The sequence below is a fragment of the Chelonia mydas genome, chromosome 1 (genome assembly GCF_015237465.2).
Source record: "Chelonia mydas isolate rCheMyd1 chromosome 1, rCheMyd1.pri.v2, whole genome shotgun sequence".
In the NCBI taxonomy this organism is placed as follows: domain Eukaryota; kingdom Metazoa; phylum Chordata; order Testudines; family Cheloniidae; genus Chelonia; species Chelonia mydas.
In genome coordinates, this window is record NC_057849.1 from 8,081,853 (window position 1) to 8,096,708 (window position 14,856).

The 14,856-nt window shown below is 40.4% G+C and overlaps 1 protein-coding gene across 3 annotated transcripts in view; it reads left to right on the forward strand.

Annotated features, from left to right (window-relative positions):
* The window catches only part of NUP98 (nucleoporin 98 and 96 precursor), a 59,811-nt gene that overhangs the window by 4,363 nt on the left and 40,592 nt on the right, over nt 1–14,856 (forward strand). For all 3 annotated transcript variants that reach the window (XM_037909839.2, XM_037909790.2, XM_037909912.2), the window contains exons 2-9: nt 5,800–5,903; nt 6,794–6,895; nt 7,020–7,199; nt 8,824–8,963; nt 10,172–10,279; nt 11,099–11,276; nt 13,102–13,268; nt 13,492–13,635. In XM_037909839.2, coding sequence (XP_037765767.1) covers nt 5,828–5,903; nt 6,794–6,895; nt 7,020–7,199; nt 8,824–8,963; nt 10,172–10,279; nt 11,099–11,276; nt 13,102–13,268; nt 13,492–13,635 — 1,095 coding nt within the window. In that variant the 5' untranslated portion in view covers nt 5,800–5,827. The remainder of the gene's footprint in view (nt 1–5,799; nt 5,904–6,793; nt 6,896–7,019; nt 7,200–8,823; nt 8,964–10,171; nt 10,280–11,098; nt 11,277–13,101; nt 13,269–13,491; nt 13,636–14,856) is intronic.

Genomic DNA, 14,856 nt, shown 5'->3' on the forward strand with positions numbered 1-14,856 from the left:
TTCTGGAGCAAAGGAATGGCTGTTACTCACTTAGATCTTGGTTTGAGGGCCCCGTCTATGTAAGGAGAATTTTTTTGATATACACCCCCTACTAACTTCAGTTCAGCTCCATCAGCCTTTTATTTTAACACCCCAGTGTAGATAAGCTACTGACTGCTGCCACACTCAAGTACTTTGCATCAAGCTACTCGGAGCAGGTCAGTTTGGGACCGTGCTTAAAACAGTGGTATGAGCCAGTGGGTTATCTTCTATACTGAGTTGCTGATGCAGGAGTTAGCCATATGAAGAAAATTTTCCTAGTGGAGACATGGCCTTAGTAACCCTAATTATCATTCTTGTGGGATCATACCAAGCAATACTACTGGCACACTAAGCTTCAGAGAGAGCTGTTTCAGGAAAGTGAGGAAGCTATAAGCCTAAAGGGAAAAGTTAGGAAGTTAAAATTGAATTGCCATTTAGGTTGCTCAGGAGCAATGTAACCAAAGAAGGAATCTCGGGAACTTCAGAGCTAGGAAGTAAAGGTGACATAGAAATTAGTATATACGGGAAGGTATAAAAGTTTGGCCTAAATGAAGAAACATCCATTGTTAGAGAGCTTATTCCTTCACTCTCCCACTTCCCTGGTCCTTCTCGCATGAACAGAGAGCAACAATACCCAAAGTCCGAAGGTGCAAACAATTCGATATTTATTGGGGTGAACTTCCAGCAAACTTAAATAAAAGTTCCTTTTTCCTTATTTTCGAATCCCAGCTTACTTCCTGTTTGCCCCTAATTTATATAGTAATATTCTTAGCTATACCTTAACCAATCATTCTACTGAAATTTAACTAACCAATCCTAACATATTGTATGTAACATGATTAGCTAACCAATTATATCCCACCATATTAATTAGTTTACACCCAGCAAAATTAATTATACAGCAGACCGAAACAATCACAGAACCAGACAGAGACCATGCCAATAAACAATAGCCAAGGTGGGAACTATAATGACAAAACAATACAGAAGTGAGGATTTCACAACTACATCTATAAAGACATAAGAGTTTCCCAGCTGTGTCTATTGATAAGTGAGTTCTTACCAGACAGAAAACTATCAACCTCAATTTCCTCTTACATCTTCTAGGCACTTCCCTTTCTCTGGAGGTGATAGGCACTATCAGGACAGGATTGTATTCCTAACAGCCCAATAGCACCTTCTTTCAATGTGACTGCTTTGGAATGTGAGGATGTGACCGGTCGCTTCCCAGCTTATGGCTGCCTCTGTCGCTTAGCCAAGGGCCTTAGCCTAAGAACAGGGCCTCAGACTGTCCCAGTAAGAGAAGGACCTTACACTGGCAGACAGTGATTTTGATTCTTTCTTTTATATCTCTAACTAGCCAAGTGATAAGAATACACCTAAATTCTTAAAGTACAGGCCTTTGCAGACAGGCCTGAATATCTATATCCTAACATCCGTGAAGTAAATTAAGCTAAACCAGAAAAAAGACACACTTATTCTGGAATCAGAGGGTCCGCACATGGAGTTACTCTGGAATAGCTGTTATGGTTTAAATGAACATCCTGCCTTATTTTTGAACAACAAGCCATAAGAAGCCTGTAGAACTCAGTGAATCATTCCTTGTCTACACAAGAGAAGTCTACTGTGCTAAGAACTTGTTTCCTGTGCTTGTGGGGATGTGATTTGTTTTGATGTGCCAAATACCGTTTGGATTACAAAAAGAAAAGGTGCCACAAGTACTCCTTAGAGACTAACCAATTTATTTGAAAAGGAGTACTTGTGGCACCTTAGAGACTAACCAGTTTATTTGAGCATGAGCTTTCGTGAGCTACAGCTCACTTCATCGGATGCATACTGTGGAAAAGCTCATGAAAGCTCATGCTCAAATAAATTGGTTAGTCTCTAAGGTGCCACAAGTACTCCTTTTCTTTTTGCGAATACAGACTAACACGGCTGTTACTCTGAAACCAATTTATTTGAGCATCTGAAACCTGTTATTTGGATTACACTTGCTTCCAGCAGAGCCTAATATCAGTTTAGTTTGAACTTTCAGTCTGCACCAGTTCTGGATAACGTTTCCCACTATTCTACTAAAGCGTACTGGTGGCTGTCTGAAATCTAGAATGCATTGGTTCTAGAAACTCTGGGTTAGGTAGCCAGAAAGCACTGCAGTTGAGACAGTTTAAAATGGCAGTAGTAGGAGTATGTAACAATTGCAATGCTTCTGAACATGAAGTCCGCATGGCTAGAGCGGACACACTGAACTATTCAAACTGATACCATTATAGAATCAGAATAATAGAAATGTAGGATTTTAAGTGACCTCAAAAAGTCGTCTAGCCCATCTACCTGCTCCGAGGTGGAACCAAGTATACCTAGACCATCCCTGATAGGTATTAGTCCAGTCTGTTTCTTAAAAGCCTCCAATGATGGGGATTCCAAAACCTCCCTTAGAAGCCTATTCAGCAGCTTAATTATTCTCACAGTTAGCTTTTTTCTAATATCTAACCTAAATTTCCTTTCTTGTACATTAAGTCCATTACTACTTGTCCTACTTTTAGTGGGCATAGAAAATGATTGATAGCCATCCTTAACATATTTTAGAACCGTTATCAGGCCCCCTCTCCATTTCTCAGGACCAGATATGCCCGTTTTTTAAGCCTTTCTTCATTGGTTAGGTTTCTTTAAACCTTTTATTCTTTTTATTGCTTTCCTCTGGACTTTCTCCAGTTTATCCACACCTTTCTTAAAGTGTGGTGCCCGAAACTGGACACAGAACTCCAGCTGTGGCCTCACAGTGCTGAATAGAGTTGGACACTTACTTCCTGTAGTCTGTTGGGGGTGTGTGTGTGTGTGTGTGCGCGCGCTTCCTATGTACTATGCTGGTTCTGTACAGATAGCTGACCCAGCAGACCTCAGTCGAACTTCCCAAAAAGACCACAGACTTGGTTCCGTAGTGAAGGCACTCGGCCAAGTTTATTGTCAACGAAGCATGGTCCTAACTCCCCGGATCAATGTCTGCATTTGCACTAGCACATGTATGCCTGTGACAGTGTACGTGGCTCAGTGAGTGGTAGGACTTCCCGTTCCCCCTTCGGTTGGACAAAGACACACCCTCTGCGACCCCCTTTTTATACACTGTTACAAATAAGTTATGTATTGCCCCTTTACCTTGTACATGTTGGTTTGATCAAAACATCTCTATCCATCACCCTGTCATCCTAACCTTATCTTTAAGAGGGGCCAGTGTGTTCCTGTATCATCTTCAGGGAGTGTGTTTACACCATAACTTTGTTTCAGGGTGTTCTGGTCCAATCCTTCTGGAGTGTGCTTACTTGAAGACTCAGTGCCTAAGAGTGCTTGTGTTTTCGCAGTGTCAGACCTGTTGTTCCAAGTTCATGTGTTGGACAGTGAACCTTCAGTCAGGCATCTGCTTTGTAACTGGGCAGGGCCTGACTTGGCCTGACTCTTGCTCACTCTGCTTTCTCTCAGCAAGGCTTGACTTTAGTTCAGGCCTCAGGCCTAGCCTTTTTTTTTTTTTTTGTAACGTCATCATAGCTGTGTCAGAACAGTTCAGTTCTTTAGTGTAGGTATGGCCTTTTGTCACAAGGGTGTAAAGGAGACAAGCAGAGGTTAAGGAGACTACAGAAAAGCTAATATTGCTATGTATGTCGTCTTCATGCAGGATAATAGGAGGAGTGGGGGAAAGCATGTCATCTGCAAAGAGTAACCAGGGGATAGGTAAAGGTGAGATTTTTCAGAGTTTTTTTTTGTTTTTGTTTTTTTTAATGTTGGGGAGCAACTTAAGAGCTTGGCTGGCAATAAATTGCTGTGACTGGATGTTCCTCAGGGAAGAACTTTGAAGAAACTAAGGAAGAAAAAGTTGTTGAACTGCTAACAGTTTATCATTAAATTATACCATACATTTGGTGCTCTATCAACATGCTGACTGTGAATTGTTCTTTAGAAGACACCTGAGATAATAGGCATCTTTGAGGTGTCTCTTCACTAGGAAACATAAGAGACAAGGTAGGTGAAGTAATATCTTTTATTGGATCAACTTTTGTTGGAGTGAGAAACAAGCTTTTGAGCTTACACAGAACTCTTCTTCAAGTCAAGCTTTGTGTAAGCGCAAAAGCTTGTGTGTAACAGAAGTTGGTCCAATAAAAGATAATCACCTTGCTTACCATGTCTCTCTTGATATCCTGCAACCAACATGGCTACAATAACATTGCATACAGACTAGGAAAGATAAGCAGTCTTCTGCACCATTGTACACTTAACCAGTGTTGGAAATAGTAGCACAGACAGGGCTTAGGCATTTTTTATGACAGTGGTAAAAACACCTGCATCCTGGTCTGTCACAAACGTAATGTGAGTACACTGCCTTTCCATTTCCTGCGTCTTGTTTGAGGTATTCAACAAATAGAATACTTGGAGTAAGAATAGAGAGTGTGTCAATTCTCATTATAGAAAGCTTTTTTTTATTGGTATGTTTAAGATACCCACTTCAGTCAAGTTATGTATATCATCACAGAGGTATATTTGAATGTTGCAAGTTCTGGACCTCGCACCTGGGGAAATGCGGTGGAGCAGGTGGTGTTCAAAATGTCCTGGTGGAAATAGTTTGGATGTCAGAATGCAGGTGAAATTGTCAGAAGAGGTGAAAAAATATAGCTTACTCCTTGGTTATCACGGTGTACAGAATGTAAAAAAACAAACAGAAAACTTAGCAGACATCTACCGATCCTAAGTAAGAAACTTATGAATGGGGCCAGGCATCACCACTGAAGTCCAAGGACAGCAATGTCCTGGTAAAGTTCTGTCCCCTGCTGTCCTCAGATGCTGTAGGTGTTGGGGGTACTTCTGGAATTTCTGCCATAGTTCTTGGAGGGCTTTGGTTGCTTCTAGCTAGTAAGGGTCTGAAATTTGAACATTCCCCTCTCCCCCCAACTGCTTGAAAGGAGAGTGAGGTCCCTCTTCATTCTCAAAGCCTCCTGGCAGCTCTAAGGGGAGTGATCTTTGTTCTTCTCCCTCCATAGCCTTTTTTGTTTTTTTGGGGAGGGAGGTTCCTCCTATCTTGTGAATAATTACAGTGCCTGCCTCTGTTGCTGATGATTTGCTCAAGAAATAGTCTGAAATTATCATGATTTTACAGTTACTGCTGCCCATAGTGATCTAAATAGCACCAGCAAAACTGCCCAGGGTGTCATTAATTCACTGTTCTGTAAAGCTGTGAACAGCAACTGAGGTACTAGAGATTTTTGTCTTTGGACCAATGAGAATGTTGTATTGGTTATTCTTGTCTCACATGTAGAGGGTTCTTGGTAACCATAATTAGACTAAAGCTGTCTTGACGAAAGCTTAAATTCTACAGAAACTGATATTTTAGACTCCTGGATGAAGCTGCTTGGCTCATTGCAGGTTGCAAGTATAATGGACAGGAGCAGGGTCTGTAAAGGCTTTAAGTGAAACTTTATATCGGTCTTGCATGACAAGCTGGTAACATTTTAACCCAATTAGCTTCTTCAGTGACTTTTCAAAGACTGATACTTCCCATGATGTTGCTCAGGTTATGTGACCTTTCTCGGATTCCTACCTCGTAACTGAATTTCTGACTGTCCTGAAGAATGATTCTTGCATAATGCAGGATTTCATCTTGGGTTGATGTATTTTGTGACTTAGGTATTCAAGTGTTCTGAACTTTAGTGTCACTGACTTTGGATGTAAAGAAGCTGAGAAGTTACTTCTCAAAATTGGGTTTGGATGAATCACTGAATTATGATTTCTTTCCAGGTTTATGAAAACCTGATACATCTTGAAAATGTTTAACAAATCATTTGGAACTCCGTTTGGAGGCAGCGCTGGTGGCTTTGGGACTACTTCAACATTTGGACAAAGTAAGTAATAGAGCTACCATTGTGTGTTGTTTTTCTTCATTTAAAAAAAAAATACCAGTAGTGGAAATGGTAATTGGAAGTAATCTGCAAATTGGAACTGTAAACTACAGATAAAGAGAAATTAATGGGGACGGGAATTAGTTGGACATGATAGAATTTTGTATTCTTTAACTGACACATTAAACTGAACTGGATTCAAAAGTTGGTTTTCATGCCCTGCAAACAAATTAAGTGGATGATGTAATAGTTCTGTAATTCCATGTGTACTCAGCAAAGTGATCACTGGGTAGCTACAGTAGTGATTCTAATGGTGGGGTAAGTCCAAACTTCAAAGGCAGTTCCATCATATTGGGGTTGAGGTACATTAGAAAGACAATGAGGGAGAAGGGCACACTGTTGCTGTGCATGGTGGTGAATCTGTTGAGCCTACCAACCAGGATGCAAAATAGTCCTATTAAACAAGACATGCTTATCCCTTACGGATTTCTAATGTTCTTGTACTGGCTTAATGGCTGATAAAATGCATTGCAATGTTTCTAGATTTTCATTAATAAGCTTTATGTATTGCTGCCTGTCAAATCTAGTTATTCAGTTAAGGAGTGAAAGTAATGCCAAATGTTAAAGTAAACAATGAAAATCTCTACATTTCAGTACGGAACAGGAACCTTTGTATTCCAACATAAATGACTGACACTAAACAGTCTTGTAGTACTTCATTTTTTCCAGAGTGCTGTAAAAATATTAAATTGCATGACTCAGGTGGAAAACGGAGACTGTGATTTGTTCATGGTCATGGAGCAAATAACTAGGGGAAGCTGAGAGTACAGCAGGAGTATGTGGTTCCTGTGTGTATGTGCCCTTCTCATTACACAAGTTCTGTTGTTGTGTAGATGCGGGCTTTGGTACTACCAGTGGAGGAGCGTTCGGAACATCAGCCTTTGGGTCAAACAATAACACAGGAAGCCTCTTTGGGAACACACAGACTAAACCAGGTATAGCTGAAGTTGCTGTATAACTGAGTTCTCAGTAACCAGAATTCATCACTCTAACTTATTCACACAGTGTTGTTGAAAATAGCTGTTTTAACTTTAATCCTGTTGTGTATCCTGGTTTCAGGAGGATTGTTTGGTTCAAGTACGTTTAGCCAACCAGCCACCTCCTCCACAAGCACTGGCTTTGGGTTTGGAACATCAACTGGAACTTCCAACAGCCTGTTTGGGACTGCCAGCACTGGTGGAGGTCTCTTTTCATCCCAGAATAATGCCTTTGCTCAGAATAAACCGGCTGGATTTGGAAGTGAGTAGAAACTACTGCATGTTTTCCAGCTCTGGTTTCTTGCTTTAAGTAAACATTGAAGGACAAAGGTTAAACTAGCATGAAACACATGGTTGAACAAATGGTGCCGATTAATCATGACAACTGTGCCTTCGCTACCTTTTCCCTGAAGCTTTGCCAACAATAGCATTTACTGAGATCCACAGTACTCCTAGGTGAACTGGTCTGCTGTTTATATAATAAAATCTGGTGCTAGGACTCTGGGACATGGATCTCAAATACATTGGCTGATATTACTGTTTGCAGCTTGTCCAGTTATAAGACTTGATCTTCCTATTGGATTAATTTCATTTTAGTTTTTAATCCTTGCACCACTGTTCTTTCTAGTACAGGAATAAAATCACCATTTAATCCTCTGGCTCTAGCATGTTAGAAACTCCTGTTATGAAACGTATAGCAAAAGGCTCCCTTTAAAGCACAACACAGCCCTTGCAGTTGCTACCACAAACTCTTCTGAGCCAGAGGAGTTACTCCTTGCCCCTGCTTCCCCAAGGGACCAAGCTAATTCCTGAACTGCATGAGTCACTTCCATTGCCTCTTGAATTAATCTTCTTGCACAAGTTCTGTGCACATAGCGCACAACTTCCCTGTTTGTGGTGCCAGGAGCAGAGTGAAACTGGCTAGGATTGTTACTCTTTTTTATGTTCTCCATTGCTCAGTAGGTGGAATGTACTGAGCACAGGCTTGATCTTCTGCTATAGAATACTGCTTCAGGGGAATGTAAATGTAGGGTTCCTGCATTGGTATAAATCCCCAATAGCAATGTTTTTACTTATTCCACTGATGCTCCTTTAGTGCCTTATGAAAAGCTTTCAGAGAATCTCTTGAAAGCTTCTAGAGGATCAAGAAGCATGTAGGTAATACAGGGAGTGTTAAATCAGGAACTTGAGGAGTTTTCCAAACAGGAGATGGTCATCAGAGAAGCAGGATGACATCTGTGCCAGACAAGATTAAACTTGAGACCTGTTTTCTTAATATCATGGTGGTAGGTAGTTCTACGTTATCTTGGATTAGTTTGTGACAGATACTTGATCCCACCTGATTCTGGCTGGTTTTTGCCACTGTAAGAGCATTGTTTGCATATAACTTAAGGCAGCTGTATCACAGTCGCCCACAAATACGCATTCTGTTTGACGGACAATATAGTCTCTTCCCCAAAGAGGCTAGCCTAAGTTAGGATGTAATGTAAACAAATAGTAGCACCATAATGGTTGGGGTTTGGGGGGCGGGGGGTGCAATCTAAATAGCTAGACAAGGTCATGTGGTTGTCGTGGTCTGTTCTTACATATTTAACCACTGTTGATCTATAGGTTATATACATGACTGTCTCACGAAACCTATCCCAAGTTTGTCTTCAACCAATGAAGTTGTGAGCTATTTCAAAGGCATCTAAGTGGTATATGATAGGAGGAGACGGAATAAAAGCCTTTACGCTTAAATGGATGGTTCTGAAACTTAACTCTGTCAAATCTCAGTACTCTAGTGTGGTCTGAATAAAATAATTGGGTTGTAGTTCTTAAAAAAACACACTTGCAAAATCTCAAATGACTTTTATTTTAGTATGGATTTTTTTTCTTATTTACAGACTTTGGAACGAGTACCAGCAGTGGAGGTCTCTTTGGAACCACTAACACTGCCTCCAATCCTTTTGGGGGTACATCTGGCTCTCTCTTTGGGCCAACTAGCTTTACTGCTGCTCCAACTGGGACTACCATTAAATTTAATGTAAGTGCTGTTTATTTTCTGAAGGCCTAACTTCTGCTTACTGTAGGGAACTGTACATTCTGCTATTCTTTACTTAAAATGTTGGCTTGCTAGGACCTGTGGAATAAAATAACTGATTTATAGGCAGATGTAGAAGGCATGTGCGCTTCAGTAGAACTATTGCAGTGGAGGCAGCTTGTGCAAGCAGTTGTCCAGAAATAATTCACCAGCTTACTTTGGTATGGAAAAATCTTGAATTATTGTATGGGAAACATGGATTAACTCTCATCTAGACTTGTTAGAGCTGCATAGACCTAGAGCTTGTCTGAATTCTTGCCTAACAGACTTTATTACTAGGTGTCATTTAAAATAGAATTTTCAGAGGGCTGACAAATGTTAAAATTCTATTGCAACTCTTGTATAATCAGGACTAAATTCTGACTAATAGCAGTGGAGACTAAGCTTTCTTGGTATGTGTTAGTGGTATGTTGTCCCCTTTAGAGTCAGCACAGCTCTAGAAAGAGTAGTTGAAACAGTAAGACTCTTTCTAGATTACTCTTTGGATGAGGCCCCTTTAAGAGGTGTCTGGAATAAATGATCCTGAAGATTCTGTGGCAGTTGAGAAGTGAATGATGGTCCGAAAGAGGAGAAACTGCAAAAATGGGGTAATAATGAAAGGTTTCAACCTCTGTGTCTGCCCTGGAGGGCAGCTGAGGATGCGGAGCATCCTGCCAAACGCCCCTGTGACTGATCTTTACAAATTTAAAGAGGGTTGAGAGTGCACACAACGTACTGCAGCATCCTAATAGAAATGGAGACTTTTCACTGAAACCGTCTTTCAGGAAATGATGAACTTCAAAAGAATGGACAGAATAGTGAAGACAAACTTGAGCATATGTGATCCTCCCTAGGATAGGGAGAAAGGTTGTTGGGGATAACTTTCAAAGGGTTTAGAGAACTATGTCAGAAGTCTGGGCACATGTTGCCTTTAAAAATTGCAAACTAAAAGGGAAAATTGCACTGAGTTCTGAGAATTCCTTTGGGGAATTTACTGTGCTGATTGCTGTTGAAGGCCACAGCTACATATAGCACCGTGCTGCACCATTCCAGTTCCTGTACTAAATTTAGGCTTTGTATTTAGGCAGTATGTATCTGGACAGTAGAAATTTACACTTATAAAAACATAGGTGGACATGAAACAAATTGAGTATCTAACTCTTTTCTTGCAGCCACCAACCGGCACAGATACTATGGTAAAATCTGGAGTTAGCACTAACATCAGCACTAAGCACCAGTGTATTACTGCTATGAAGGAGTATGAAAGCAAATCCCTAGAGGTCAGTCAAATCGAAGATTTAAACTTTCTTGCTGCCTCCCTCACTAAGCTTTTGTCTTATGACTTATATGGTATATGAACATCCTGACATTAGGTCCATACAATACACTAAAATATTTAATCTTCAGCACCTGCATAATTTTAATGATGTTGTTCTTTGAAAGCTGTTAATGTTCTAAAGTGATATATACCTGTGGCAGGCTAACTTGTCATCAGTAGAGGAATTTGCTATTCATTTGCATCAGCTGGGCTTTTAAATGCTCAACATGGCATCCTCTACAGATCTGAAAATAACTTTTAGACTATCTTGGGATGAAAGGGAGAAACATATTGTAAAGAACAATTCTTCATTGTAGAGGGAATGAGAGGATGATTAGCAGTTAAGGGCCGTGGAGCTCTCCAGTATTCTTTTCTTTGGGGTCTTAACTCTGAAAGCTCTTCACTTGAAAGGCAAGTTGTTTGTTTGTAAGACTTAAACAATTCTCCTAGTCAAAGTCCCTGTTAACTTTACAAGGTGGGTCATTGTTTATTTAAAAAAAAAAACTTACACAAGCTTAACATGAACTAGTGGATACACTTAAGGAAACGTACTGTCAGAACTGGAATTAACTTAGCATAGAATATCATGGAAACCTGTAACCGCTCTAAAGCGGCAATAAATTTTGAATGTACCCTCTGTATATGTTGGGTTTTTTTGAGGGGGCAGTGGGTGTCCAATTTCTGAGTTTAGTACATCTCAGAGCTACAACGCAATTGCTCAAACTTAGTTTGTCCCACATGGAATGACTGTGTAAAGAAAACTTTTATTTTTTTTGGTTAGGAACTCCGTTTGGAAGATTACCAGGCAAACAGGAAAGGGCCCTCAAATCCAGCAGTAGCAGCTGCGGGGTTATTTGGATCCTCCACAGCTACATCCAGCGCAGCTACTGGACTCTTTGGCTCCTCCACCACTAATGCAGGTTTTTCATATGGACAGAATAAAACGGCTTTTGGAACCAGTAAGTGTTGACATCGCTGCTAGCTTTACTGTCACCATAGACCTTGGTACTTAAGAATTCAAGGCAACTTGCCTTTTTCACACTTTGCTCTTAGGACAATTTACATTAGTAAACTCACTTTATACAACTACATTATGACTGTTATCAGGCTTTGGTTGTTAAACACTTGTGTTACACAAACCTTGCATCAGTTTCTACACCAGTGTAATGTCTTTTGACAAATATTGAGAGGGGATCTGGCATTACAAGAAAGCTTACAGTCCTTGTGTGCCATTAACAAAAAAAAAGTCACTGATAAATAGAACTCATTCATGATATTGGTAGCGTAATCAATCAAACACATGGAAGTGAAGTCTAGCCCAGTTCTGCCAACTAAAGCAGGACAAAACCCCAATAGAAAATGTACTTAACGCTTGCAGGAACTTGCTTCCTTCATTAGAGCAGAATCAGGATAATTTCAACTTCGTTACATGAAAAACCCTAGCCTCCTGCTGCCCTCTTGGCACAAGCCGCATGTGTGTACCTCCATTGCAGGGGTCTCTTGATCAAAGAAAATAACTGAAAACCAAGTGAATGTAATTCACTTCTGCGGTGTTACTTCCATGATTTAATTCGCCCTGTGGAGTAAACAGGCTTGTTCAAAAGTCAGTGCTAGCCCCAAACTGAAATGCGTTAGTGCGAAGAACAGCTCAAAAATAGATTAGATTGCTAACTAAGTTGCAATATAGAACTTCTGCTAACATTTCCCTACATTCAGATGTGCAATATTAGGACAGACTTGTATAACTATAAAATCAGTGACCATAAACTGAAGACAGAAACTACTGTATAAACACCAGTGAATACCTATCCCATCAAGGAGTAGGATCTTGCCTTGGGCACATTTTAAGGTTCTTGTGGATTGGGTTAAGTCAGCCATCCTAGGGTATGGTTTTCGTACACAATTCACAGCCTCACATTATTTTTTCTGTGGCCATGATGTCCTATGACTGGTTGGTCCAGAAGGAACATATCGGGAAAGCTGGGGTTGTGACACAAGAGACAAACTTTTATAGGGGTTGGAGCTAGACTATAGAAATCATTGGAAATAACAATAACCTTGAACTTTATCACTTTCCAAACAAAGCGCAAAACTCATTTCTTTGGATGTGGCTTGATAAGTTTGTGTTTGTGTGTACTTTCAGCGCTTCCTGTCAGTCACACGCAAGCAGAACTAGTCAAATTGTTTCTCCTAGAGGCTGAAAAACAGTAAAAAATTAGTATTTGGGAGGAATTCAGACAGTTCTATGTATTGGCAGCTGTAGAAGTTGCTAGATAATAGTAGACTTAGAACTTTGATGTTGGGTGTCATCTATAAGAATTGTTCCTTTTGCTAACCTTTGTTGGTTGGGTTGCTTTCCCTCCCCCTACACAATCAGGCTAGTCTAGATGTTGACACCACAATCCAATTGGTACAATACAGGTCCAGCTAACCATGTAAAACGTGTCATTGGTCAGTCAGATCTCTAAGAGAACATTTATCACACTTGCAAGCTGTCACTCTAGAATAAATCCCAGTATTTGTTTAATACCAGCACTGATGATCACAGGCAGGTTAAAAAAAAAAAAAAAAAAAAGACATCTAACAGGGTACATGAAGCCATTAACTTTTTAAATTTTGGATACAGTATTCATGACTTCCCACATGACACTGCTACTTGATTTTGATTTCAACCATCTGTGTTAGATTACTGGTTTGTGCATTTATTTTGCTCGACTCAATGCATGAATTTGACTCCGGGCTCGCATTCTGTAATCTGTACTCTCATTTCCTTGACCATCATAGGTACAACTGGCTTTGGAACAGGAACAGCAGGGAGCCTTTTTGGTCAGCAGCCTCAGCAGACTACCAGTCTGTTCAGCAAACCATTTGGCCAGGCCACCACAACGCAGAACACTGGCTTTTCTTTTGGGAACGCCAGTACTCTTGGACAACCAAATACAAACACGATGGTAAGAGAGTGAGAGCTAGTTGTATTTAAAGCTGTAAGTTCTTCTGTAATATAGGTTGGTGAAAACATATTCCATTCAGTATCAAAGGGTTTATCATGGCTTCTGATTATTAACTCTGATCTTCAGAGCTACTTATCTTTGCAACAGTCCAACAAAAGTGCTATAACTGCTCTTTGGTAGAGTAGATACTAGTCTTTTTTTCAAACAAGATTTATGTTTGCAGGGTTTATTTGGGGCAACCCAAGCCTCGCAGTCCGGAAGCCTTTTTGGAACAGCTGCCAACACAAATGCTGCCACTGGATTTGGAACAGGAACTGGAACTGGTCTCTTTGGACAAGCCAACACAGGATTTGGTGTTGGCGGTTCGGTATGTCTGTACCTTTGTAATGAAATTGATTAAGGATGTAAAAACTTCATTGTTATTTTTAGAGGCCGGCAGCAGGTTTCTGTGCATTAATGTCCCCCTGCAAAGTAGTGTGGTCTGAACCTTCAGGGTATTTCTAGTGACTTCATAAAACCACATTGCTTTTATAATTTCACTGTAATCCCAGGGAACTAGAGCCTTAACTGTTATACTAAGGGTACAATATAAAATATATAGAATGAACACAAGTCCCATGGAGGTGCTGAGCATCTGTTATAGGAACTGACTGGCAAATGGCTGGTACTGTCTAGACACGCTCAAGATGCTGGAGTATAGTGTCCAAAAGCACCAATGACAAAGGTGCCTGAGTAATTGACCTATAAAATTGCTACTGAGTGTACACTTAGGGCTCGTCTTCACTACTGGGGAGATCAGCGCTACTGCAATCGATACAGCGGGTGTCGATTTAGTGGGTCTTCACTAGACCCACTAAATCGGTGGCAGAGCACTCTGCAGTCGAAAGTTGACTGGAGAGCATCTCCCGTTGACGCAGTGCATTGAAGACACCGGGGTAAGTCAACCTAAGCTTCGTCAACTCCAGCCACGTTATTCACATAGCTGGAGTAGTGTAACTTAGGCGATTTACCCCGGTAGTGAAGACAAGCCCTTACACAAGACTAAAGTTGTTAGCAGAACCAAACCACTTTGCGTCTGGGTATCTTTGTACTACATATGACACAAGGAATAAAAATCCTATACATGTGTGGAAAAACTACTCTTATAAAATATCCTAAATGTCTGATATCACTAGTTCACATATGAATTTAATTTTACACACTTTAATATATTGGTAGTGAACTTTGCTCTAACATTTACGTCCTAACACTTGACTTCAGGCTCTTGGGTTGCTAAATGAACCAAACTGTAGCAGGAGTAATACAGAATCTTGAGTGCCTTAGTTCTACGCTTCTTCAGAGCATTTGTAGGTGCTCATAGTACTGTGATGGGCACATTATTTAAAATAAAAACGAATTCAGCAGAATTTGGCTTTCTGTTGGTGGGTTGGATATTGAACACATTGATGCTGACTTTTTTGTAATAGACTTGTTCAATTAATTCAGCAATGGAATGGACTTTTAATTCCATCTCACTGTAGCTGTTTTAGTGTTTTCCTGACAGCCTGCCAAACCAGTGCCCAAGTTTTATACACAAGAGATAATGGAC